General features: G+C 48.9%; 2 protein-coding genes and 1 pseudogene across 2 annotated transcripts in view; all 3 read right to left on the bottom strand.

Moving 5' to 3' along the window:
• Nucleotides 1–20: 20 nt before the first annotated feature.
• On the bottom strand, nucleotides 21–6130 carry PRKRIP1 (PRKR interacting protein 1). Its single transcript, XM_066636067.1, has 6 exons — nucleotides 5951–6130; nucleotides 4986–5064; nucleotides 3592–3692; nucleotides 2391–2476; nucleotides 1255–1322; nucleotides 21–714 (listed from the first exon to the last, which is right to left on the bottom strand). The coding sequence occupies exons 1-6, from the start codon at nucleotides 6065–6067 to the stop codon at nucleotides 602–604; spliced, it is 564 nt and encodes a 187-aa protein (XP_066492164.1). The 5' UTR covers nucleotides 6068–6130; the 3' UTR covers nucleotides 21–601.
• A 2755-nt stretch (nucleotides 6131–8885) lies between these two features.
• Nucleotides 8886–27227, bottom strand: part of SH2B2 (SH2B adaptor protein 2) — a 39194-nt gene continuing 20852 nt past the window's right edge. Inside the window, exons 3-9 of the mRNA XM_066635788.1 lie at nucleotides 23401–23502; nucleotides 21170–21261; nucleotides 17460–17554; nucleotides 15912–16097; nucleotides 15093–15286; nucleotides 12479–12650; nucleotides 8886–10935 (exon numbers count right to left, since the gene is read on the bottom strand). Coding sequence (XP_066491885.1) covers nucleotides 10619–10935; nucleotides 12479–12650; nucleotides 15093–15286; nucleotides 15912–16097; nucleotides 17460–17554; nucleotides 21170–21261; nucleotides 23401–23502 — 1158 coding nt within the window. The 3' untranslated portion in view covers nucleotides 8886–10618. The remainder of the gene's footprint in view (nucleotides 10936–12478; nucleotides 12651–15092; nucleotides 15287–15911; nucleotides 16098–17459; nucleotides 17555–21169; nucleotides 21262–23400; nucleotides 23503–27227) is intronic.
• LOC136659766 (5S ribosomal RNA) lies at nucleotides 18362–18478 on the bottom strand (annotated as a pseudogene).

Here is a 27227-nt window from a genome sequence, read left to right as displayed (position 1 = left end):
GCATGCACCACTCAGGCAAAGAAGCTCACGTGTTTCGCCTCTTTATTATTAACAGAGGTTTTTAGGGTAAAAGTGGTACAGCACATTTCTCAAATGAAAAGAGAAGTCTTCTCATTGTCTTAGTAAATTGCATCTTGAGATGGAAATGCAAAAGATGAACCTGACAATAACCTCCAAACAGGTTTTGCCCTTCTGAAAGCCTAGGAAGCATTCTCTTACTTGAGATTAAATTCCACCCTGCATCACACACTCCTATTTTTGCATACTTCAGTCCTGGGGGGTGGGGGTGGGGGTGGAAGGCTCTGCTCGAAAACACAAGATGGATAAAGCATTAGCTTGCAGAGGGGGAGAGACAGCTGAGAGCAATACTTGGACAGAGGATCACAGAGGCCACGCCCTGTGTCTTTTCCCAGGACTCCTGCAGCAGACTGCATGGCAGTTATTCCAGTTAGTTTGGAACAAGCCCTCCTTTGACTTGGCTTCAACATCAATGCCTCACAGGGTTCTTACAGCCACACCTCCACCATGGAGGAGGGCCACACAAAGCCCAGATCCCAGAATCTTCAACAGTAGCTGAATGCCAGCCATGCTGTCTGTAGCATCATCTCCCCATCACAAAGCCGGGCTCGTCTGCATCATCTTTTTCCTCCTCCTCTTCTGAGGCATCCCTGTCTTCCTCTTCACTAGCCTGCTGCTTTGGGGAATGGTCAGAATCTGCAGGTGCAAAGAGGCAGGAAAAAAACAGGAGGATAGCCATGAGCTTTGATGGTTTAAAATCTAACTGATCCATCCTCTTGTTGCCTCCCTGCTGTGGTGTGTATTGCCTATACCACCTTGTGTTTTGGTGATGTCACCTTGTGGTGTGGTATGTTGCCTATATCACCTTGGGCAAGCAGAAGTCAACCATGTGAGTGTACAATGACTTTTCCCCTCACCTATGCCATTTACATTGGCCCCTATGGGAAAAATAGTTTTTTAATTTATGCTTTTTACTATACCTGCTGATTTCTGAGAATGTGACCCCCATGTGAATCAAGAGGTGCCTGTATACTGGAGAAGAGCCAATGAGGGCTGGCAAGATGAAACGTTTGCTATAAGTCTCACCTATATGCACACATTGGACAACTCCCTATGAGCTCCCCTGGAAGACACCCACACCAAGACAGGTCTTATAAAGGGCACAGCCACAGGCACTCAGCTCCTTTGTGTTCAGCCTGAGTGCAGCAGGAATTTCCAGGCACACTCTCACATTACCTGCATGTTCGCTCTTTTGTTCAACTTTACTCTTCTTGGCCAACAGCTTCTTCTCTTTCATCTTCTGCCTGTAAAGAACACGAGGATGAATTAAGCAAGGCAGCAAGCCATGACACATAAGGGAATCGGGTCCAGGTCAGGTTCATCAGTGTTGTTAAATTCTCCAGTTCAGACTTGTATTTCAAAAAAGGGTTTGGGAAGTGACTGGTTCAGCACTTTGAATCATAATTTAGATACATTTCATGCAGAACATTAAATCCAGAACAGATTTAAATCAGTAAGAATCAGACATCAACATTGTTGTTTTTCACTGTTCAAATGGGGCATCTCAGGTAAGGCCCGGGGCCCAATTTCTAGAATCTTGTCCAGCACATGTTTGCCAGAAGGCAGCTGATATCCATCTTCAGCTAGAGGGAGGCTGCAGGTGACTATTCTAGGAAACAGCTGCCAACCACAGCTGTCAGAAGGACTTGTAGCCACCTAGAGTCCAACACAGGAATCGCCACTTGGCAGGGCTGGCAGTAGGTCTTCAGCAGTCTGATTAAATATTAAAAGGATGCATTTGAACCCACCTGCCCTCATCTCAGATTCATCTTCCCCTGAGTTTGCCAGAAAGATGCTCCCTGCTTGCTTGCCCTCTCTTACCAAAATTCTGCCCAAGGTCCTGACCAGCAAATACCTGTCCCCTTCCTGCTGACCCTCAGGAAATTCCCTGGTCCTTTCTGGCACTGCACCCCTTCTCCCACCCCTAAGTAATTCGTGCGTCCGTACTACAGTGTTCCTGGGAAAGAAACATTCTTTCCACTTGCCTCTACAGCCACAGCACTGCCCTAAGTGGAGCTCTCCCATTGCTCTGCCTCATTAACTTTGCCTCTTAGCACAAGGCAATGACGGTCTTTAGGTCAACTCCATTCCTTCAAGAGAAGCTGCCTGCGGCTCTCTTCTGGCTGCTCACTCCACCACCACCAATGCCCTTGCAAGAACAAAGGAAGGGAGAACCCAAAGAAACAAGCGTGCCAGCAAGAGAAAGAGGAACCCTTGAAGTTAACTCTCAAGCTGCTATAGGGAGGAGCATTCACAAATGGTGTTGTGACTCTCTCTCAGTGACAGGTTGGCTAAGAACAGTCTGCTCTCACCGTTTCTTCCGCCGCTTGGCCGTCTGCTCTTCTGCGACTATCTTGTTCTGTTCCAGCTTCCTCTGATATTCTTCATCCAGTTTTTGCTGCAATCGATCGCAGGGAATATTTTCCATTACCAAACTGAGGATCCAGAGGGTGCCCTCAACCCACCAAGCTTCAGATGCCTGCTTGGGGCGCAGCACACCACAGAACACGGTGACAGGGCAGGATTCTGCTCAGAGAATTATGCTAACCAGCTCTGAACTAATGACAGACAGGGGACTCATAATCCCCCTCTACTTCCCACTGCCCACTTCTTCCCTTACACGTTTTCTGAATTGTGTTTGCCGAGATGTACTCTCACAGGGCCTCGGTCACTGTTTGCACTGGGGTAGGAAAGCAGCTCAAAGAGTCCTTGCCTGTGTGCTGGCTTGTATGGGAGAAATAGCCTTCCATCATATATAGCTGCCTTGGTCCATTTAGCTCAGTGTTGCTTACACTAACTGGCAGCAGCTCTCCAGGGTTCCAGGCAGGGATCTTTCCCCATCTTACCTGGAGATGTTGCCAAAGATCAAGCCCAAGATTTTCTGCATGCAAGTCAAGGGCTTGACCACCAAGTCACAGCCCCTCCTCAACTACTATATAACCTACTGAGAAGTCTGACAACTCCCAGAATTCATTCTTGCCCTCTGCATGTATGGACAATGTACCTTGCCTACAATTTTATTTAATGCCCACTTGTTTGATGGCTTTTGACCCAAGGTGCAGGATCAGCTTTGAGAAAGCTGCAGACAACAGACATTTGGACACCAACACTACTTAGACCAACCATTTTCAACTAGTGTGCCACGAGTGGTCCACAGGAATTTGGAGGAAGGCCATTTATTAATAGGGCAAATGGGAGATGTGAGCCCCCACTGGCGGCACGGTGTGCCTTGTCAATTATCAAAAACCTGGTGGTGTGCCTTGACCCTTTTAGTGCCTTGTCAGTGTGCCTTGAGATGAAAAAGATTGAAATTCACTGACTTAGACTGACAGGCAGCCACCCAAGCCTTATTTGGCCATGAAAGGCTGTTAAGAGGGAGGGTGAGCTGTTTGATGAAGACAAAACAGCACCAGAAAGTGAGATCACACAGTCCAACAAAACGAAACACAGAGGAATAAATACAATGACTAATGAACTGCCAGCCAAAAAGGATTCGAGGAAGAGCCAACCAACCTTCTCTGCCATGGCATCCATAAAATCCTGCCGCTGGTACTCTCGTCGCCGAAGGTGCCGGTAGACGTGGAACTCCCCACTGCCAGCTCCAGCGCTGGAACCTGCCAATGAGGCAAAAGGTGCATCATTATTTGCACTGTACCCAACATTGCATCCATCGATCAGTGTTAACTATTTCCCCAAGAGGCTCAGACTCCAATACCTGATCTGCCAAGGACCTCCAGAGCTTTTTAGCTGAGGAAAAGGAATGAGAGCTACACAATTATGCATGGTGCGGACAGAAAGATCCTTTTCTCCCTCTCTAACAATACTAGAACCCAAAGGATCATTCACCCAAATGGATTGGTGGGAGATTTAAGATGGACAAAAGGAGATACTCCTTCACCCAATGCATAGTTAGTCCGTGAAACACAAGATGTGGTGACGGTCACTGGCTTGGGTGGCTTTAAAAGGGGGTGAGCCCAATTCATGGAGATCAATGGCTATCAGACAAAATAGCCAATTTCTACCTCCAGATCTAGCTTCAATATACCTCTGGATACCAGTTGCAAGGGAGCAATGGTAGGAGAGAAGAATGCCTTTCTCTCCTGCCTGCAGACTTCCCAGAGACAACTAATGGGCAACTGTGGAAAACAAAATGGTGGACTAGATGGACCTTTGGCCTGACCCAGCAGGGTTTTTCTTATTTATGTTGGGAACTGCACACAGTGACTAGAGGGAACACTATAAAGACAAAGGAGATTAGGAAATAATCAACCCCTATCCTAAGGTTCTATAGTAGGAAATCAGACAGACAATTTAAAATAATGATATCCTCAGTGTTTCTTGCCCAAAATGGCTGCCAACAAGATTGGCAACCATATAAATTGCTTTAAAAAAAAAGAAAAAGGAAGTTGATATTTCCAGGATGTTACCCTCTCACTGAATCACAACACACACATATTCTTGGTAATGGGAACCAGGTTCAAATCTCTTCTCTGAAGTTCCCAGCGTGACCTCATGGTTTTCACATGCCAATTTGGACATGGATTTCAAGTGTGCAGATTTAGCAGCATGCATTGCTCACTCATCTGAATCCCTGCACTGACAGCCATCCCTTGACAGATTACTTCATAATGTGAAGATTCAGACTTGCAATTCTGTGGGATTCAGAATCATTTTCCTATAATTCATGGGAAAAATACAGATATGTAGATATTCTTTGTCTATGATGACTGGAAGTCACTTGGGTAAAAAAATCACTACTGAAATGAGTTTTGAGCCTTCTCTTTTACCTGCCATGCAAAACCTCCCCCCCCCCCCAACAGTGCATTTTCCCTGCCATTCTCCCACTGATTCATTCCACATGGAGCACAGCACATATGCCAAGAAGCCGCTGCAAAACAGCAACATACCCATAACATCTCTGACAAATTCCGGAGGTGGACGAGGCGCCCATTCATTGAGTTTTTCAGGAATTGGAACCGTCTTATCCTGCAACAAGAAATGAGCAACACCCTGACCTCTTCAGAAGAGAAGAGAGCAGCTTCTTTGAGTTATTAAATTCTGGATTTCAAAGCCAGAGAGAGAGAGAGAGCGAGCGAGCGCACAAGTGCTTACTTACAAGGAACACAAGTGGGAGAAGATAGGAACCAACAAGGGAGGTGAACTCTGGTGTGCCAGGGTGGGGGTTCCTTCCTCTATGTAGAAGCTAACTAAGGAGGGGCTGGGTATGGTGGGGACCAAGGGGATGAATCATCTGATTTCCCCCCCCCCCCCCACAGGGTCTCAGTTGCAGAACAAAGCAGGATAAGATGCAAACCCCTGCATCTTTTGGGGAGGAGAGTGGCTGGGTATGGTGGGGACCAAGGAGATGCAACACCTGATTTCCCCCCAAGGGTCTCAGTTGCAGGATAAAGCAGGGTCAAGCCCAGACCCCCACACCTTTTGGGGAGGGGTGGGAACCACTGGGGAGGGAGTGAGTATGGTAGGGATCAAGGAAATGCAACACCTTATTCCACACACACCCCCACCCACAGGGTCTCAGCTGCAGGTTAAAGCAGGGTCAGATGTAGACCCCCACATATCTTGGGGGGAAATCAATCTCATGGCCCCCACCCCCAAGGCTGCAGAGAGCTCCCCCTATGCAAGGCACGCTGGTGGGGTGTGGGGGGAGACCAGTGGGGCTGGTGGGATGGAGAGGAGCCCCCCAGAGGGGCCAGGTAAGGAGGGCAGGTGGGCAAAGGCCCCTTCTGATGCCCCTATAGCACGGGGGAGGGGCAACAAGGGGCTCCTCCCCCTCCACAGAGGGGGGTCTGTTGGGGGGCCCGCATCCCACCCCCCAGGAAGGCCCCGGGAGGGATGGAGCCCGCCCCCTCACCGGGTTCCTCATGAGCCTCTCCAGCTTGAGGCGCTGCTCCTCCGCCGCGCTCCTGGGAATGACCAGCGGCTGCGGCTCCTTCCGAGGCCGAGGAGGCCGCGTCGGCCCAGCCGCCATCTTGCGGGTGCCCACTCCCCTGCTTCCAAGGCCGCGGCCCCGACCGATGACGTCACGGAGGGCGACGGCCTGAGTACTTTCGGGGAGAACGAGAGGCGGGAGGGAAAGGGGCGTGGTCACAGTAGCCACGCCCACTGGACCGGTGGAGGCGGAATGCTCATTTGCATATAAATGAATATTTATGAGGGCGCCCAAAGGCCGCGCCCTCCCGAGGCAACTGAAAGGCAGGAGCGCGCGCGGAATGCTCATTTGCATATAAATGAATATTTATGAGGGCTCCCAAAGGCCGCGCCCACCCGAGGCAACTGAAAGGCAGGAGCGCGCGCGGCTCCCAGACTGCCCCGCGGCACCCTTATCCCTCCACAGACCCAAAGTTAGCATTCATGGCGCCTGCTGAGGGCTGGGAGTGACGTCACTAAGCAGGAAGTGACACCATTAGGCAGGAAGTGATGCCATTAGGCAGCTGAGGGCCAGAAATAAGCACTTTTTCCCTCACATCAATACTCATGAGCCCCAAATGACGGGAGTGAAGGTGTTTGATAGTATTTTCAAGACACGGGAGAGAGCCTAAGTGTCACAGGGGCCACACAGATGGCTTCTGCTGGGGCTGCGTTCAGCTCACGGGCCTCGTGTCTGACACGCGTGACGCCCACTAGCCTGTCTGCGCATGAACACACGGGGTGCACGTCTAAGGCACGCCACTGGGTCCAGGTGGTCGGAGCAAGCAGGGCTCACGCAGGGATGTGGGGTGGCTGGGGAGGCAGTGCCTCCCCACTGGAGTCCTTCAAAAAGCGCTGCCGCCACCGTGTGAGGTGCTTGAAGCTCTGCCTCCCCTGCCTCCCCACCCTGCACCTCACAGGGCCACCGCACATTGCCACTTTTCACAGTGCCTCACGGGACGCTTTTCGAAGGACTCTGCTGGGGACGCTCTGCCTCATCTGCCCCCCACCCTGCGCCTCACAGGGCCACGCTGCGCCTTTTTATCCTCCGAAAAGCAGCCCCACCACCGTGTGAGGCCCCCAAGCACCCACAACCCACGCGTGGAGCGGTGTTGTCTTACACTGCCCTAAACCAGATCAGACATTGCTTTCTTCTGCAAACATGTGTCTCACAGTGTGGGTCAATTTCACTGGCTACATTTCACTCCACAGGCTTTTCTCAACCTGAGTGTGACAACAACCCTGCTAAAGGTTTCACAAGCTGTAGTTGTGTAATTAGCCACCACCTCCACATCATTCTTTAAATCCCAGAGGAATTCCTGTCATTCAGCACTTCAGAATGGCTTCCCTTATAAGAATAATGCTGTCCCAATGTTCTCATACCATCTTACACCCCCGTCCAGTTGCCCCTTCCATTCCTATTTTCTTTAGCATCTGGTATTGCCCTTTGAGTATGTGTAGCAGCTGTCAAATGGTACCTGAAATGTACTGTAAATTAATTTTCTTTTTTAATACAATAGTCTGGAACAATTTTCTCCATATAAAACTTACATATTCTGGTTGTTATTATTGGCCCAAGTCCTAGCTCCAGTTGTCCATATGAAGAAAACATTAACAACTTCTGGTATGCATAAGTGATTCTAACATTCATTTTGACCATCAAACACACTCCGAACCAGTGTAGTTTAATTTTTCCCATGGAAGATAAAGTTCTTCACTTTCCTCCCCAGTTTAAAACTAATAATTAGCATCTATGGTGCTTTCTGTCTGCACAGCACTTCACATATTTTAAGCTTGATGTAGTCCTTACACAACCTGTGAGACAAGTCAGTATTATTATTGTTCAACTCTGAGCTGCTGACAACCCCTCAAAGATGTCAACATTATTCGAATGCCAAGTTATGAAGTTAAAATTCTCTTTCATTTTTCTCCAGAGAGGACATAGATGTATAGTTTTTGTATTAAATGGGACACCTGTAATGAGATTTCCTCTTACAACAACTACTAGCGGTTCAATAAAATCATTTAAGAGTAGCCAGGACAATGGGGCACCTCTTGTCAATTTAAATAGTTGACAAAGAGTAGCTCTAAAACTGAAAACGCATATAGGTTTCCTTCTATTTAGGCATCAGCACTCATCTCAATGAACCATGGAAAGGGAAGTATTCTGAGAAACTGCTGTTCGAGATTCCTAACTCCCTCCTCACAGAACTTCCCAGGATCCCCTGAAGCACAGCTAGTGCCAGATTGCTGGGGGCTCTGGGGCACAGACTGGCACCAGGTTCCCCCATGGCAGAGAGAGATCATTACAGTTAAACCCAGTTCAACTCTGAGCTGCTGACAACTCTTCAAAGAGGTCAAATTGGCAAGACCAGCAGCAGAACATTGGGCAAATCTTGAATTCATTGTCTGGCAACCCCTAGGACAGTGGTTCTCAAACTTTTAGCACCAGAACCCACTTTTTAGAATGAGAATCCGTCAGGAATCACCAGAAGTGATGTCAAGACCGGAAATGACATCATCAAGTAAGAAAATTTTTTTTAACAATCCTAGGCTGAAATCCTACCCACAGAGTAAGTCCCATCTACTGTCATTGTTAAAAGCATATACATAGTAGTCTGTTAAAAGTACAGATCTGCAACATTTCCCCAAATGCAATCATATACCATAGTAGCATCAAGTCTAATATATTAAAAATAAAATATTGAAATGAATGAGGAGCCACCTGAAATTGGCTTGTGACCCACCTAGTGGGTCCTGACCCACAGTTTGAGAATCAACGCCCTAGGAAATAGTCTAGTATTTCCAACACACCAGCTTGTTCAAAGCTTGTTTTATTTCAAAAAAAACCAAAAACATCCCAAAGAAAAAAACCCAGAACTCATTTTCTTTCCATTTCCTTTACAAGGTTTGTTTTGTAAATAAAATTAATTTATTCTACAGCACATTAAAACTTTTTCCACATTTTTTCTTTTAAAAATTGTATTTACAAATAAACATTTTTTGTCTGCAGCGCCACCAACCCTCCTGCACCTGCCCCTTCGTTTTGACTGGCACAAAAGAAAGAAGCATGGAAAAAGTGCAAGGGGGAGTCACCACCTAATTCCTGTCCCTCTAACCAGTCCGCTGGCCTGATGGTTCTCCACAGAGGAGGAGGAGGGATCCAGCTGTTAAGGTGGCAACAGCTCACCTGTACACTGAATGTTGTTTTTTTCCCCTTTGGGGGCAAAACACAAAAGCAAGTCTGTATCCACAGAACTTATCTACAAAGGAACTCCTTCCCCTTTTTGCATCACATTGTACCAGGTGTCCATATTGCAAAGAATCATCCAGTGTATTGCATCTGTGTACAGTACGGCCTTAACATGGCTGCTGATGAAAAACGCATCAGTCAGTCCTGATTTGTAAAGTCAGCAAAAATTTCTCACTTAAGAGGACTACTCATTTCAGTGGTTTGATGCTCTGAGAGGAACCACCAGTCATCTGCCACTGTTCAGGAGTTTCTTAAACAGGAAAAGGTTCAAGGAACTGCTTGCCCTCCACAGGTTGAAACTGCTCCAATGCAAGTGAGGGAGAAGGAGATCATTTCCTTCCAAGTTTTGCCACTGAGATCCCCCCCAGGCCAGAGAGAGAACAATGACTGGTGCTGCAGCTGTGAGGTCTTCCCTAGTGATAAAATTTGGCTTATTTGAAGCCATCCGGGTGGTTTTGAAACCCTAAATCCTAAACTTGAATTTTTGACTTTGGCCAATTAAAGAAGGAAGGATGAAGGGGAGATGGACAGCAGCAATCTTGGAACCCTCCTTGGGCTAGCATTTCAAATCTCTAAATACAGCCCTTGAGTTCCAGGATCATCAATTGAGAGCAGTAGTGAGTAGTGATGAGCGAAATCAGCGGTCTCCAAAGTGGGGACCACTGTGCACCAATAAAGTCGTTCTGGTGTGGATGGGGCTTACCACTCTGCCCAGGGCCCTCTCTTTGGCACCGCAGATCTCCCCGGACCTTTGTGCTGGCCAGCCACTCATGCCCAGAAATCCAGGCGTGAAGCCAGCTGGGGCAAAAGACCCTGGAAGCAGCTGGCGAGTGCAAAGGTCAGGGCGATCTGCAGTGCGAATGGGCGGCTTCTCCATGGAACTGTAAGTGCTGTTCACACGGAAGAGGGATTAGGCAGGGTGCCAGATCTAGCCCGTGGGCTGGAGTCTGGAGAGCCCCGAGCTAGATGACAGCTTGGCCCCAGAAAAATACAATTTCATCTGCGTTTCCCATTGTCAACCAAATACAGCCATAACCAGGGGAACAGAACTTGCTTCCTCCACAGAAAGTCACCCCCAGTGTAGACTCTGGGATTATTAGTAAGGGCCACCTTGAGTTGGTAGTGTTTGAAGGAAGTGAGGGATACAAGGGAGGGAAAGTTTTTGCAGGGCACAGAGATGGAGGTGAGGTGCACATTCAGAGGCCAGGGAGACCCAAAAGCTGCTGTGCAACCGAAGCGAGGAGGGCAAGGTCAAAACAGCTGGAGAAGTCAGTGGCAGGTCACTTCTCACCCAACCACAAGCAACCGTTCCAAAGGGGGGGAAAGAACAGGATGTCGAAAACCACAAGAGCAGCAGCATCAGTAAAAAGAATACTGGTTCTCCACTGCTCTTGTTCTGTTACGGGATCCCTCGCTGTCGTGGTAATCCTCCGTGCCCACAGCGGAGGAATCAAAGAGGCGCTCTGTGCTGTTGCTTCGGCTGCGGGCGCTGAGGGTCCCCTCCATCCGATGGTAGAGCGAATGGCTGGCAGAAGAGGAAGACGAAGAGGTGGTGCCTTCCGAAGGAGAGGCTGGCTGGAAAGTGCCCGGAACAAAGCTGGAAAAGTAGTGTTGAGACTGGAGGTCGTTTCTGCAAGTGGGCTGCTGTGAAGCCACCGCTGGGGACGGGCTGATTTCTGGAAGGGCCGAAAAATAAAAAAGGGTTTGTGAAAACGAGAAGACAGCAGCATTCCTGTTCTAAAAGGATCCCAGCCCCAAGGCCATTTGCTCAAGATTTGCCAACAGCTGTACTGTTAATTGCGGGTTATGTCTATCATTTTACTTGTACTGTCATCTGTGGTTTGGTAATTAGGCAACTATTTTCTGTAAGCTGCCTGGAGGATGAATTTGGCTGAAAGGCAACACAGAAATGTACTAGTTAAATAAACTCCGTAAAGATTGTCAGCTCTCCAGGGTCAGGAGTCTGACTTTTCGGCCTGACATGCTCTGCACAGCACCAAATGCACATGCAGTATTAGAAAACAAATGATGATCTTTAATGTTGTTAGCACTGCTACCCTGTTAAAGACATCCCAGCCCATTAAGTGATTGATGAGATCTACATTTGGGTACATACAAATGGTACTGAATGAAGCAACATTCCTCAGGGTTCTTAGATGACGCAAGGGACTTCAAATCGTGAATTAATAGTTTTGCAAGCCATAATTTCTGTTGCTAACACCAGACAGATGTCAAACTGAAAATAAACTTTCAGGTTTCGTTTTCAAACAGCCTATGAATGGTCTCTCCAGCCAAGCGTGAAGACAGATTGTCCCACCACATCCCTCCTTCGGCAGCTACTCTTAGACAAATGGTGATGGATCATTCATACGCCAGCCCGCTGAACTTGCAGGCAGTAAAATTCTGCCCAAGAGGAACTGTCTTGGCATGAATTTTCTCTCCCCACCTCATTGAGTGCAGGAACAGCCCCTTCAGTGCATCCTTCACTGACAGAGCGGAAGAAGAGGCAAGCCTATCTTTGTTTTGGTCTCATTCTGCAGTAGCACCTTTGAGTATTACAATCTTGCCTACCCCCCGACATGACTCATCATCATCCAACGAAACTCACCCTCTCAGAGATTTTCAACTGGTGTGCTATAGCACATTGATGTGCCATAAAAGTTTGGCAGGTGTGCTGCAAGAGTTTGGAGCACAGCAGTTGAAAATAGCTGAAAACCTCTTCAAGGTTCTATATTTCTAAGGCAACCATCTGTAGTAAGGAATCATCTGGTCCTCTTCTGGCAAGCCAGCAGACAATTCATTACCACAGTTGCCCTAGAAACAGAGCCACAGAACCCAGAACAGTCTCCTGGAAGTGACATCACAAAAGGTGAGGACCATAGAGATCAGTATACTGTGAGAAGAAAAATGTTGAAAATTGCTGCTTCGGCAATGATGCAGCACCCCCAACAACATATTAGCAGACCCTCCTCTATGAGGTCAGGCTTCTTCCTGAGCTAAAGTAATGTGGGAAGGAATTCAGGCTGCAGAAGTAACACCAGAATCCAGTCTTGATTTCCCACGGAACTGGAAGCCAGAGCAGGGCATCTCCTCAGAAGATAACACTGAACTGTCCTGGCAGCACTGAGTATGTCTTCTCCTTTGGGCCTTTTGTTTCTAACTCTGCATTCAGCCACACTCTGTCCACTTCGCCTCTCTTTCTCTCTCCCTTTCACCTACCAGGAAGAGGACTTGGTGCCACCACGTAGCTGCGGAGGGTTATGTCCGCCGAACCCCCAGACTCCAGAGGGATGGGATGCATGTGGAAATGCCTCAGCATGTCAAAGATGGTCTGGAACCAAAGATGCTGGACGTGGCACTGGCCATTCTCGTTCAAGGACAGTCGCAAGTGCTGGAAGAGAGGAAGCGCGTGCGGTCAGACTGGCATGAGGCTCGTCACAAGTAGACACAGTGACAAGTCACAGCCAGGCCCATTTCCCTGGAGGACAGATAAGAAACTGAATCCCAAAACCACTAGTTTATTTTGAACTTTAATCGGTTGTGCGTAGGAGGGGCTCAGTTTCAATGGCTTTGTTTTATCAGACATTTAACTTAAGGCGATTTGATTTGTGTTAGTGCTGGCTGAATTTTGTTTTTGCCGTTTATCTTGCTCTCCCATTTTATAATTTTGGTATCAGTTGCATAGATTAACCTTTTAAAAAAAGAGGACACAAATATTACAATAAAAATGCTCACATACAGATATGAATCATCAGATTTCATTGATTTTTAAAAGCTTGCATGTTTTCCCATGATGGAGCCTTATTTTTAGGAAGAGAGGGGTAGAACTCAAGAGGAAGCATAGAGGAGAGGAGAATGCTAGGCTAGAGCAGTGATTCCCAAACTGGGCACCAGGGCACACTCACAGGGGCACTGCAGGAAGTTCCCAGAGGCCTCTTTGGCTCTCCTGGGGCGCTGCCACCTTGGCACTGTGACCATGGTAAGTTTGGGAACCACTGGGCTAGAGCATCGCCATTGTTTTCCAAGCCAGAGAATGAAAGGAGCAGAGCACATCACTAGATAAGGAGCACACATCTTGTGGAACATCTCCTTGGGCCCCAGGAGATCCTGGACCAGCCCTGTCTACATGCTAATAAAACAGGAGTCAGACAAATGTCCTGAGAACTTGAGCAGAGGGAGGGAAGAATTTTCCAGGCTCAGCGCTAGAGACACAATGGACTGGACTGGAATCAAAGCAGTTTTAAACAATTAATTGAACTGCTCTTCTAGAAAAAGACTGGTAGAAATCACTGATTTGGGGGGAAAAGGTTTGCAACAACTTTTTAACCTCCTGAGTATGTTCTGAACGCCTTTCTATAGAAGCATCAGCCCCTTGAAATGCCACCGAATGCCCTCTCAGAGGTGCTTCTGCTCATTCTTCCACCTGTGCACCCAGGAGAATCGGGGTGGGGGGGGCTGCTTCTTTTCTTGGCATGAGATGGGAACAAGTGGGGTTTGTCAGTCTCATTTAGGACCTGCTTCTTACTAAGGTGGCAGAGAAATAAGGCCCGTGGGCCTCCCCAAAAGGGAAGAATGGCACTGGGAGGGCACAAACCTCCCAAGCAGAAGGGCCCAGCTCATCTCCAGGTGAAAACAAGAGGGAGGGAGATGCCGCCGTCAGAGGAGAGGAGGCTGGGCTACATGGAACAACCGTCTCAGCCTCACTCTAGTGAAGGCAGCTTCCTCTTTGGGGGGAGGCAGATGGAGGAGCATGGTTGCTAGGCAACCACAAAGACCCACTTCCCCATTTCCAGTCCCTGGTATAACAAGGAGGCCACGGGTGAGACATTCAGTTCTGCGCATGGAATAAGTGGCACCAGGGCAGCGAGAATTCACCTATTGAAAGCTGCCATCGCGCAGTCTGATTGGAAACGCACAGACCTGCCCCCAACATCAAGATTCCACAGGCAGTGGGGGTGAGGGAGGGGACCAGGTTGTGCAGATCCTTCCCAACTCCTGTGTACGTTACCCAGGGCCATGCAACCCATCAAAGGCTGCAGGCAAGTCATACGGGTAAGGACACGCACGCGCAGACTCCAGGTCATATGTGACATTTTCGGTCCAGGGGCAGGGAGAGAAGGAAACATACAGATGGAGCCTCATTTTTAGGAATAAAATACATACACTATGCACCATGAAAGCATCACTGACCACCAGTGTTGTAACTAGACAGGTGCAAAGCACTAAGGCACCCAAATGTGCCTTGCAAATGGCCCCCTCCCCTTCAGAACCATTCCGGACAGTGGGAGCAAAGCAGAGGCATACATCTTAAAATCCTGGCTGCCGTCTTCCCCCTGACAGACTTAAAGTTACCTCTGCCAGGCAGCAGGCCATTAGCAAGCCAGAGTGGCGATGGTAGTTTGGGTGGCTGCCACCCAACTGTGCTGTGGCTATTGGGCCTATGTGCAAGCCTACAGTCAGGCTTCAGCAGGTCCTCTCCATCCTGGCTTCCATGATCTGAAAGTCCACCAGACAGGCTGACCCTTGGGTGTGTCTTGGGCACTCCAGAGAATCTGGCCCTAGACTGGGTGAAACAGGAGCTCAAGGGCTTCGTTTGGCTCACACCTGCCGTGGGCCAAGTAGAGGTTCAAGGGCTGACCCTGGGTGTCCTGCCTTTGCTATCCAGAGCTATTGCCCTTCACTCTCTGATTCAAGGACTAATGTTTCAAAAGGCTAACATGGGTGTCCGAATTTGGGTTTACCCAGGCTAGGTGAAGTTGTTGCACCTATAACCAGCTTATGTCCTAGCAGCAGAATGAGAAGGAGCGTCCTTTCATGGATGTGGGTCACCTGCCTTGGCTTTCCCCTGGAAGTTGAAGGTTAGCACATATTCGCCTGGCCGCGTTTCACTCTGCCGAATGACGAACAAGCCGTGACTTCGGGCCCCACCAAACAGCACCAGCTGGGCAGCTTTGATCCGCGACAGTGTCCCGTGGAACCAAGGGAAGTCAGACAGGTTGATCTCCACTTCTGTCTCACTTTCTTCCCCTGTCCCAGTTGGAGAGAAAAGGCAGAGATCAATCATTGTCCTAAATCCAGCAGGAACAGCCCCCCCCCCGGGGTGGGGGGGGGAGACACTGTAGGAATGAGTGTGTATTACAGCTAGCCTTGGGCCTTTTAGGCATTACCTCTGACTCTACAATGAGCAAACCTGCTGGTCTTAGGAGAGGCAAGTCACCCCTCTCTCACCCTCAGTCATTCCCATCCATATGGGGATAATAATATCACATAAGGGCATAATAGTATGAAGTTGTAAGGACAACAGTAGGATAATACCTGCAGTGGCGTAGCTAGAGGGGACACAAAGCACTAAGTTTTTCAGGGTGCCTCACTGTAGCATGCAAGCGGCCCCTCCCCCTCCCCTTCAGAGCCATTCCGGGCAGGGGGAGCAAAATGGAGGCAAGCACTTGTCTCTGACAGGGAGGGGGAGTGGCTGCTTGCACTCCGTGGTGAAGCTCCCTGCAAAACCTAGTGCTCTGCACCCCCTCTGGCTACGCCACTGAATACATAGGAAGCACTTTGACATGGGAAGAGAGACCCTCACCAGCCAAAACTACTCTCCTCTTTCCGAGTCCATAATCCAAGAGGTCGGTTCTCCAACAAAATATGGTACCTGCTAAATGGGTCCCGGTTGCTGGGGACTCCAGAGTCTGCAAAAAGTTCTCCAGCGACACGTGGACCCTGTATTCTCCCACAGAGTCCCGGCTCCTGCCATGGGGCGCAGCAATGACAGTGGAGGCATTTGGAACGGCATCTGGGGCCACAGAACTGCTACATCTGTCCTGAAACCGGGACACATCTGGAAAGAAGCCAGCTTGTTAACACAAACATCGAAGGCTCATTCAAAGACCTCTCTTGTTCTCTTACTTACTTAATTCATTGTACTCTGCTTCCACCTCCCCTTTTTGCTTTAACTTATAATTTACAGTTTAAATAATGAAAAGGTTCAATGCATCTGGTTGCAGCCAGATTTGGGAGCTAGCTGGAGTTATCTATCTTTAAGATGCCAACCCACAGAACAGCCCCTGTGTTGACCAGCAGAGTCTGGCAGCCAGTGACGAAGTCACATTTCTCTCTGCAAACCATCCATGCCTCGCCTCCCCTCCCTCCACAGTTGTCGCCAATGATGTGAACATTCTTTTGATGGTGTTTGCAGCTTTTCTTCATGTTTCACAAACCTGAAAAACCTGCTGGGCCATGAATGAGAGCAGGACAAAAGAAGAGAGTACACACCATGGACAACAATGGCTCCAACCCATTTTCACTTCACTTGAATCCCACCATGTCTCCAAGGAGTTCAAGGGTGGTGTAGATGGTTCTCCCCCCACCCCCATTTTACCTTCACCACCACCTTGAGAGGTGACTGACCCATGTTACCCAGTGAACCTCATGGCTAAGTGGGCATTCAGACTTAAGACACTCTAAGCACTATTTTCTGGGGCCGAAAAACTACTTTCGGATTCCAGCTGTGGATAGTCAACTTAGCAATAACTTTTTCCTGCATGCAGTGGCCTAGCTAGAGGGGGGTGCAAGGCACTAAGTTTTGCAGGGAGCCTCACCACAGCATGCAAGTGGCCCCTCCCCCTTGGGAACAAAACAGAGGGCTCCCCTTGCCCCCTGGAATGGCTCTGAGCAGAGGGGCTGCTTGCACGCTGCAATGAGGCTCCCTGCAAAACATAGTGCTCTGTACCCCCTCTAGCTACACCACTGCCTGCATCCATGGTACACAGGTCAGGGTGCAGAAAAACCAGTGATTTTTAAACATTTTGCCAGGAAGGTAATTTTTACATAGGGAATATTTTAAAAAAGAATCAGGTAATTGCAAACAGGAAACCGCAGAGCAAAGGCCAGCTTAGACCTTTCTCTCTGAAATGCTAAATTTTTTATTCACAGGGAGCTCTTACTTGGTTAGGGGAGGATTCAAAATAACACCCTCCTTGCAACTTTAAGTGGTACAATCCACTCCCACCTTCTTCTGCTGCATGGATAGACCAGGCCTGTCACCAAAACATTGTTTTGTTTTTGTTCTTAATATTGTGAGTAGCCTTGATTGCCCTTGTCAGGAGAAAGGCGGGATATAAATTCTTGAAATAAAAAATAAAATAAAGACGTCTGGTGTGTGAAGCTGACAGGCCATTCAATCATCGCGGACAGTCCTTACCGTCAGCCAGGAATTCACAGCTACAAGATGACACCCGGCTTGGCAGGCAGGCTCCCTGGGTACAGGAGGCAAGTTCAATATCGTCACCGCTGTCCCTGGAAGGAAGAGAAGAGAGACAATTTAACAGGGGATATTGCACTGGTGAGTGCCTGCAAGCCTTTTTCTTGGCATGTGGGTGGGCCCTGCAGAACTGTGGGCGCAACCGGTTATTGCAATAAGAAAACATGAATAGTCCTGAAGGATGAGATCCAAAGTCCACCTAAAGTAGCATCCTGTTTTCCACAGTGTCCAACCAGATGCCCCAGGCAGCCAGAAGCGCAGGAAGGTCACAGTCCTCCCTGCTATTGCTCTGTAACAACTGGTATCTAAAGGTAAACTGCCTCTGAGCATGGAGGTTCCATTTGACTCCCATGGTTAAAGGCCATTGAAAGAGAGCTCCTCCAGGAATGAGTCCAACCAAACGTTTGGGAAACAAACGGAACAAAATGAAGAGGTCCTCCAAGAGGGCACAGTGGGCCTGTGGGATCTGCAGAGGATCAGTTCCACAACTCCCTGTGGATACAAAAATCTGTGGATGCTGAAATCCATGGGGCTGGGATTGAGGTGCTGCAATAACTTACCTGGAGGCCGTGCTGGACCTTCTGAAGGTCATGCTGGCCTCCCAACCTCCTCAGAAGGCCTCCCAGACATGACCAGAAGCCACTTCTGGTTAGCACTGGCAGCTTCCAGTCGTGTCCGAAAGGCCTTCATGACAGGTGTGGGCTCAGGATCCACAGATGCCAAGTCCACAGACAAGGAGGGCCCACTGTACTATGGTGTCCACTGTAAAGACTGCTGCAACATTGGCATACATGTTGAACATATTTGGTTGGCAACCTTCAGTCTCGAAAGACTATGGTATAAGCCTACAGCACCTGGTATTCCCAAGTGGTCTCCCATCCAAGTACTAACCAGGCCTGACCCTGCTTAGCTTCCAAGATCAAATGGGATCGGGCATGTGCAGGGTAATGAACATACAAAGCTTCCCTTCTACTGAGCTAGACTTTAGTTCATCATGCTCAGGACTGCCAACACTGCTGGAAGCTGCTCTCCAGGGCTCCAGATGAAAGTCTTTCCCAGCCATACAAGGAATTGAACCTGGGACCTCTGGCATGCAGAGCATGTACTCTGCATTGAGTTACAACATAAGAACAGCCCAACTGGATCAGGCCATAGGCCCATCTAGTCCAGCTTCCTGTATCTCACAGCGGCCCACCAAATGCCCCAGGGAGCACGCCAGATAACAAGAGACCTGCAAGGCTTCCTGGGAATTGTAGTTAAGAACATAAGAACAGCCCCACTGGATCAGGCCATAGGCCCATCTAGTCCAGCTTCCTGTATCTCACAGCAGCCCACCAAATGCCAGGGAGCACACCAGATAACAAAAGACCTCATCCTGGTGCCCTCCCTTGCATCTGGCATTCTGACATAACCCATATCTAAAATCAGGAGGTTGCGCATACACATCATGGCTTGTACCCCGTAATGGATTTTTCCTCCAGAAACTTGTCCAATCCCCTTTTGAAGGCGTCCAGGCCAGTTGCCATCACCACATCCTGTGGCAAGGAGTTCCACAGACCAACCACACGCTGAGTAAAGAAATATTTTCTTTTGACTGTTCTAACTCTCCCAACACTCAATTTCCCAACACCAATCTCCATTATGTTCATGCCCCATGAACTGCCCCATGGAGCTGACAAATCTAAATTTCAACCAGAAGGAATGAGAGGAGAGAGGCAATAGTAGCAAGGGATGCACACAAGCAAATCTCCCGCATCCCTAGTTAAAAACAGATCCCAGACGGTGGGTCTCCAGAACCTGGAGAGCCACTGCCAGTCAAGGATAGACAACAGTGAGCTAGACAGACCAATGGCTAGAGCAGGGTTCGGCAACCTTAAACACTCAAAGAGCCATTTGGACCCGTTTTCCAGAAAAAAGAAAACCTTGGGAGCCACAAAACCCTTTTGACATCTAAAATGAAGATAACACTGCATATATAGTTTGCGCTCCCCTCTTATAGGTCCCAGTTATATAATACACTCCCCTCTTGTAGGTCTCACTAAAAATCAGGTCCAGACCCACAGTTGGAGAACAACTGTTTTAGATTGTGCACAGGTGAACTGCTTGTGAAGGATACTGTCATTCTTTACAGTCATTTACTTCTGTACTTTTGTAAATGCCTTTACACACAATACTACCTCTGAACAAGACCACTTAGTACTACTTAACACTGTTAAGTGCTCCTGAACAAACAAGCTAAGAGTTCAAAACTGCATAAAATAAAAGGCATACTAACAGTGATTACTTCCCAACAATGAAATATGCTTTGGTGCTACATATACAGTATGTTTCCCCTGGGGGCTGGGGATAAGAATAGGCCCTCAGTTTGGCTGTACGTGTCGTAAAAGGCGACTAAACAGCCACCGGGTAGATGGGACTCGATAGCCTGGGAAGGCAGCTCATCTGAGAGAAGGAAAACTCTGATCCCAAACCTCCACTGCCTTGTGGCTACATCCAGTTATGGAAAAGGCTTCAGGAGTCAACCTCGAGGCAAAATCTGGAGCCGGAGTCCCTGAGGCAGTTCATGGCTGAACACAGTCACGTTCTGGCAACTCCTGCGACGCCGCTGGAACCAACCGTATTGGCCTCTGCCTTTCCATTGGACCATTTCAGCGACGTGGAGAGGGGGGATTTGCTGCATGGGTAACAGCCTATCCTCCATACCTACTTTACCCAGGCTTCGCGCACTGGAGAGGACACTCTGTTCCAGAACCACCATTCAGAGTGTGACACCATAGTCTTCCGAGACTGAAGGATGCCAACACATACAGTATGTTACACATACAGTATACAAACATATACAGAATACCATCTGGTGCAGAGGTCTCCAAACCCCTTTCAAGTTTCCAAGTGAAGGAAATGGAGCAGTGAGAGTGTGAGTGAGTGACCGGGGGATGCTGAGTGGGAAGCTTGAAGGCTGTAATCCTGTGCACACTTTCCTGGGATTAAGCACAATGGGACTTACTTCTGAGGAGACACACACAGGATTGTGCTCAGCTGCACTCAGGAAATGGGGCAGAGAGGGCGAGTAAGCGATGAGGGAATGCTGAGTGGGGAGCCTGAAGGCTGTAATCCTGGGCACACTTTCCTGGGAGCAAGCACAATGGGACTTACTTCTGAGGAGACACGCACAGGAGGACTGAGCAGCTGCACTCAATTGCTTGCTTTTGCGCTGTGGCTTGGGCAGGAGGGAACGTGCGGTGGTGCAGGCTCTTTGGGCAGGAGCTGCTCCGCCAGCCCTCTCCTATGGGGTGCAGCCGCAGGACGCGTGGGAGCTGCGCTCCTGCGCTCGGGCTGGTGAGCGGTGGCTGCATCGTGGGAGGGGCTAGCCCCTCCCCCCAGACGGGTTGGCCCCTCACGGAGCCGCAGCAAAAGGCTGAAAGAGTCACTTGCGGCTCCAGAATGGCAGGTTGCCGACCCCAGGGCTAGAGTAAAGATAAAGTAGTATCATACTGACGTTCAGGATGCTGGCAGAAGGTCTGTGTGCAGAAGGTCCCAGGTTCAGTCCACGGCACCCACCGTTAAATAGACAGTGATGACACACACAGCCTTCTCGGTGACGTGGGCACGTGGTCAGCACGCCTGATCTCGGGGTTCCCACATCCACTTACCCAGGATCCATGCAGTCCTGAATATCTGCCACCCAGGAGTGTTTCTGCAAGGAGTCAATCGTCTCTAGGATGTACTCAGCACCATTCTCCACCTGGATGAGAGAGGGTCTTTAGCAAACTTGAAAACAACAACGCATGCTTAACCTTGCTTCTTTCCCACAATCCAAAACGCACACGCTCACAGAAAGCAGTTCCCCTTCTCCCTTCGTCTCGCTTTTGCTTGCTCTCAGCTCGCAACCACCCTTTTGGCCTTCCTGTGGTATCCCAGACTTCCTTTTGCACATAAATATTTGCTAACATTCTTCCAGAGTTGATTACATTATTCCGGTGCCAACGTTTGGAAAGCCCTGGGGTGGGGCATTTGCACGGTATTCTAGGCCTGCAACTCCCTCCTGCAACCAGCAGCTCTGGGGGCACAGAAGGAGGAAGGCATTGCCATCCGGCCAGAAGTTTGAATCCCACCGCACGTAACGCCATGAGAGGCGGAAGTCCTTGTTATTCACTGCCTGGACTGTTTCCATTCCCCTGATGTGAACCAAGCCAGCTTGTTTGCAGACATCATTGAGAGAGTCCAACTGTGGATTTGGGATGTTGTCTGAACTGACAGACCATCATTTCAACTACCTGGTATGCCCTTGCGCAGGTCCTGCTCATTTCAACAAGTGCTGTGCAAGAGAATTTCTCACCCACCTTGCAAGAGAGAGAGTGGTGGACATTTCAGGGGCCAAAACTTATTGGAGTGGGCCTCTTGGAAACACAGAGGGTGACACAGCACTTAAATGCACTCATAACCCCCCCCCCGGAAAAGTTCAGACACCTTTGCCCTCCTCCGTCACATTATATAACCTCCACTCAGTTGAAGAGATCATGTTATGCAGCCCAAGCCACCTGGTCCCTGAGTCACTTTCTCAAAATAACCAGCATAGGAGATGGAATACTTCCACAGTCCTGGGGTCAGCACTCACAGCTGAGAGCAAGTTTTGTTCCACCCCCCCCCCTCACCAGCATCACTGTGTCCCTGTACCCCCCAGAAAGCAATACAAAGACGTGCTGGAACAGGTCACAGAGGCCTCCTCAAGATAAGGGAATGTTTGTTCCCTTACCTTGGGGCTGCATTGTGGCTGCACCAGTGCTGGAAAGTTGGATAGGATTGGGACCAGAGCCCAAAGTGGGAGAGAAAGGCAGACTCCCTTCCCACCACAGCTCCCCTGCAACACCTCTTCAGAGGCAGACTGCTGTTGAACCTGGAGGCTCAGCTCCCCAACTTCTCATTTCCCAGCCCAGGGCCTGAACCTTTCGCTTAGCCGCTGAGCTATGGGTGCTCTTGATGAAGCCACCTTCAGCTGACATGGATCACTGTTCTATCTAGCTCAGTATTTCCAAAACTGTGGGTTGCAAGCTGGTTTTGGGTGGGTTTCAAAAAGTTTTCGAAACCTTAAAAAAACAAAAAACTTTGCCGAAGAAAATTGTAGGCTGGAATGCTAACCTGCGCTATAAGGTAATCTTCATACACCCAAATTAAAATGTCACATTTTCTAATTTTCTCTAATAATTGGCATGCCATAGATCATATGTGAACCCAGTTTCAGCCTTTTGTCTGGCCTGCATGTCTTGCTCTCCAGTTCAGTCTTCTGAGTACCCTGGAATGACTGTATAGGTTTGGAGGGGGGCAGTCCATGAACTCCATTTCTAGGGTACCCTGGACAACAAATGTCGTAGACAGCAAATGTCTACACACGCATATTCAAGGTCTCTAGCACCCTCGGGAGCACAGGTCCCCAAACAGTAATAAACAGTAATAATTATTAATAATAAATACAATATTATTTCTCTCTTTTGTCTAGTGAGTTGCAATAGACGGTCATTTTTAAAAGTGGATCCCAGTGCTAAAATGTTTGGGAAGCTCTGATCTAGCTCAATATCATCTGCACAGACTGGCCATGGCTCTCCAGAGCGTACACTTGGGGTCTTCCCAGTCCTATCAGGAGGTGCTGCCAGGAGAGTGCTGTTCCACCATGCACCCCATAAGACTAGGCCCTGCAAATGTCCTCCCCTAGCCATTCAGCTCCCCCCCCCATCACCTAAGCACTCCCTACAGTCTGGATCTGAATGTCACATGCTCCATTTGGGTGGACATTCTTGCTCCACTCTGATGGAAGCAAAAAGAGCCAACTTGTGAGATCCGAAGACACAACCCTGTCCAGGGCATGCTGCTAGCCAAGTGTCCTTACCTTCAGCACAAAGGTGTTGTCCTTGTCCGGCATCTCCAAGGGCATGGTCGTGCGCACCTCAATGATGGCTGAGAGAGGGATGCTGACCTTTGCTTTGGAAGCCTGATGGGTAGAAAGAGAACAAAGAAACGACTCTCAGAACGAGAGCAGTTTTCTCCAGGGCTGGCTTGCAGCAAGGCAAGGTGTTTGCCAGCCAGCATCATTATTAAGAATATGATTTCCTTTGTGTTCTCGGGTAATGCCAAGATCTTTTAATTAAAATCGTAGCACCCCCGTGGGAGGTCGGGGAGGTTCATCCATTTTCACAAGCAGCTGCATCCCAGCTCCACCAACACCACGAATTTCTTTCCTTTTCCGAACACTGCTTGAAGATTCTCCTTTATTCGGGCAAGGGGAACTAGCATTTTTCTTTTAAATAAAAGTGTTAAGTTCACCGAGAGCTAAAGAAGGAGGATAATCCATTTTCCAGCTCCACCCCAATGCAATTAATAGGGTGAGGGCAGGCAGCTCTCATGTTTCAATCCCATTCAGTTCAATGGGCTGTGAGGGAGAATTCAAGCAGATTGTATTTAATTGAAGAGATCCACGTGAAGCTCTCTTAACAAGCAAGGTAATGAATTAAGGCAGTTCCCAAACTGTTGAGTCCCACGAGGGACTCAATTTTTGTTGGGTTGCGAAACTGACAGGGCAGGTTAGGCTATGTGCGTCAAGCGTTAAATAAACTGCTACTCTGGAGTGGGACAGCACTGCTGTCCAATCACTATTATAGCCAAACCACTTGACATTTATAAATCAGGAAGCAGCCTGAGGAATCGGGGCCAAGGAGACCTGTTTTGGGCTCATAATCAGATTCCAAGGTGTTATTCAAAAAAATACACTCTAGTGTATTTCTGTGTACAGTGGACCTTTCATATCTGCAGGCTTGGCACCGAAAGATTTGAGTATTCGCAGATGCCAGGCCTGCAGCTGGAGGGCTTCAGAACACTTCCAGACATGACCAGAAGTTGCTGGCACGAATTGGAAGTGACTTCCGGTCATATCCTGAGGCTTCTGAGGAGGCCACATGCAACCTCTGGAGAGCCAGGTGTCGTCCCCCCGTAAGTTATTGTGGCGCCATGCTACAGATTCCATTATCTGCAGAAACTGGTACCCGCAGGGAGTCCTGGAACTGATCCCCGCAAATACTAAGGCCTCACTGGACTCCAGTTCCAATACCTGCTTCAGTCATATACCTATTTCAATCTCCTTCTACACTTGGGCCAAAGTCTGCATCTGAACAGGGCAGTTAGAAAATACCAGTGAACTGGAGCTGAGCCCAAACTTTTCGTGGTCTGACTTCCCACCCCCACCCCCACCCCAAGATGGGGGAAGGTGTCAGGGACTGGCGTTTCCAGAGAGTGGTAAATCCATTCAGTTCAGAACTGGTTGGGGTTTGCTTGAACAAGCATTGCCTCCTGCTTCCTTGGGGATGGAGAAAGTTTAGGAGGGACTGAAAGGAAACACAATCTCCGGCTTGTTTGGCGACTCCCGGAGCGCAGGCACCGTAAAAGGACTGCACCGGAATGAGCCGTTCCTCGCACCCTCGCCTGCTATGCGCGCACTGAATTCCCATCAGCTCAGCTTTCAGGCTGCCAGGGAGCGAGGAAGGGTTTCATTTAAGAAGGCGACGGAGCCCAGCAGGCGAACAGAGAGGCTGCAATCTTGAAACCAGTGACGGCCACGGTATTGTTCACACACAGCTGTCACAACAGCTGGCCAAGCGAGAACCCCAACAGATCTCAATTCTAAAAAGGAAACAGACTCCACATTCAGCAGCCGAGAGGGCCCTGCGGTCAAGGAGCGGTTTATCTGCAACCAGGGTTGTGGGCACGCCACAATGCCACAGCAGCTCCATTTTTTGACTAGTGCTTTTTTTTTTTAAAAAAAAAGCAACACTGCATTTGGTACAGAAGATAACTTCTTGAGAATCTCATGGATGCAAAAACAACCACCCCAAATCCTTCACACACAATTAACTCACAGAAGTACAGAGGCGTTTGGCAGAGGATAAGACGAATTCATGGAAGGGGACATCTGTCTACAGGTATTAACCAAGATTGCTCCATAAATCCTCCATGCACAGAGGAAGTCTACATCTAAAAACCACATTTGTGTGGGAGAGAGCAAAAGCTCTCTTGCCTCTCTGGGCTGGGAGCACATGAGACAGCCACATTGCTGAAGCGAAGCAGGCACAAATATCTTGAGTTCTGTGACGGAAGGAAGACAGGATATCGACCTCACAGCCCAGAGACAGATGCCATATCTCTATTTATACCCGTGCCATCAAGGAGAGGGCTGTCGCCCAATTAGAAAAGGCTTCATTTATGAATTGCATGGGTTTTAGTAATTGAATTGATTGAATGTGCATCCCACATAGGCAGCCAGGAAAAAGGGAAGGGGGCCCCTCACCACCAGAGGAGAACAATTGTGGGACAGGATACTGTGTTGAACTTTTAAAAAGGAGGCACTAACAAGCTGCTGGGGCTGAACCATCAATCACTTCCCAAACTTTTTAAAGAGACAATTAAGGGGAAAACACAAGAAATGGGAAAATAGGACAGGAAAGCTTAAGAATAAAGAAAAAGAAAACCAGGTTTGGGGAAGGGCACAGAACAAGGATCTCTTTGGTTTTACGCACACACTGTTGGGGTCAGAGAAGGGGGGCTGCTACAGCTTCAATGTTCTTAAGCTTCGTAGTGGAGCATCTGCTTTGCAAGTTCTGTCCCTGCCATCTTCAGGGTGGGGAGAAAAAAAAAACGCACCCAAAAGAGATGTTGACAGTAAGCACAGACCCCATGGAGACTCTGACTTGGTGGAAAGCAGCTCCATACAAACCTCAGGAGCGACCCCAACCCATTGGCTGAGTTCCCTATTCAATTCCCAGCATCTCCAGTTGAAAAAGAAACTCAGGCAGAAGGAAGGAAAGAGCCGCGTTGGTGCCAAGCTAGTGCATTTTGTTGGGGGAGGAGAGAAAGAAGGGCGGAGTCATGGCCCAAAGGACCCTGCTGACCACCCTCCAAACTCTGAAGGGAGTGGAGTTCTGGATGATGAAGAGCTCAGACAGGCTCTTGTGGGAGAAGACGGTCCTTTAACTTTAGGCCAATACCAGAACTTTGAATTGGGTCCAAGAGGGCAGGCTCAAGACCTCCAAGCACCTGAGGCTGTCCCTCTTAGCTGGTGATGCACCAGCCTCTGCTCTGCCCACACCTTGGCCTGGAAATGGAAGGGGGGGGGTGAAGTGGAAGATGGAGTGTGGAGGCACTGTCCTCTCTCCCACACTTCCACTCCATCCTTCCTCTTTCTCTAAGGAGTGGAAGCAGATAGGTACTCCCCACCATCTCCCGCCTGAGGCAACGGACTCAGTTGTTCTCACAGTTGTTCTAACATCCATACCGGGTAAGATGGTGGAATGCCTCATCAAAGATAGGATCTCAAAACACATAGACGAACAGGCCTTGCTGAGGGAGAGTCAGCATGGCTTCTGTAAGGGTAAGTCTTGCCTCATGAACCTTATAGAATTCTTTGAAAAGGTCAACAGGCATGTGGATGCGGGAGAACCCGTGGACATTATATATCTGGACTTTCAGAAGGCGTTTGACACGGTCCCTCACCAAAGGCTACTGAAAAAACTCCACAGTCAGGGAATTAGAGGACAGGTCCTCTCGTGGATTGAGAACTGGTTGGAGGCCAGGAAGCAGAGAGTGGGTGTCAATGGGCAATTTTCACAATGGAGAGAGGTGAAAAGCGGTGTGCCCCAAGGATCTGTCCTGGGACCAGTGCTTTTCAAC

Source organism: Tiliqua scincoides, chromosome 8, assembly GCF_035046505.1.
Source record: "Tiliqua scincoides isolate rTilSci1 chromosome 8, rTilSci1.hap2, whole genome shotgun sequence".
Lineage (NCBI taxonomy): Eukaryota > Metazoa > Chordata > Lepidosauria > Squamata > Scincidae > Tiliqua > Tiliqua scincoides.
Note: the sequence above shows the minus strand (reverse complement) of the source record. Positions and strands in the feature narration are given on the sequence as shown.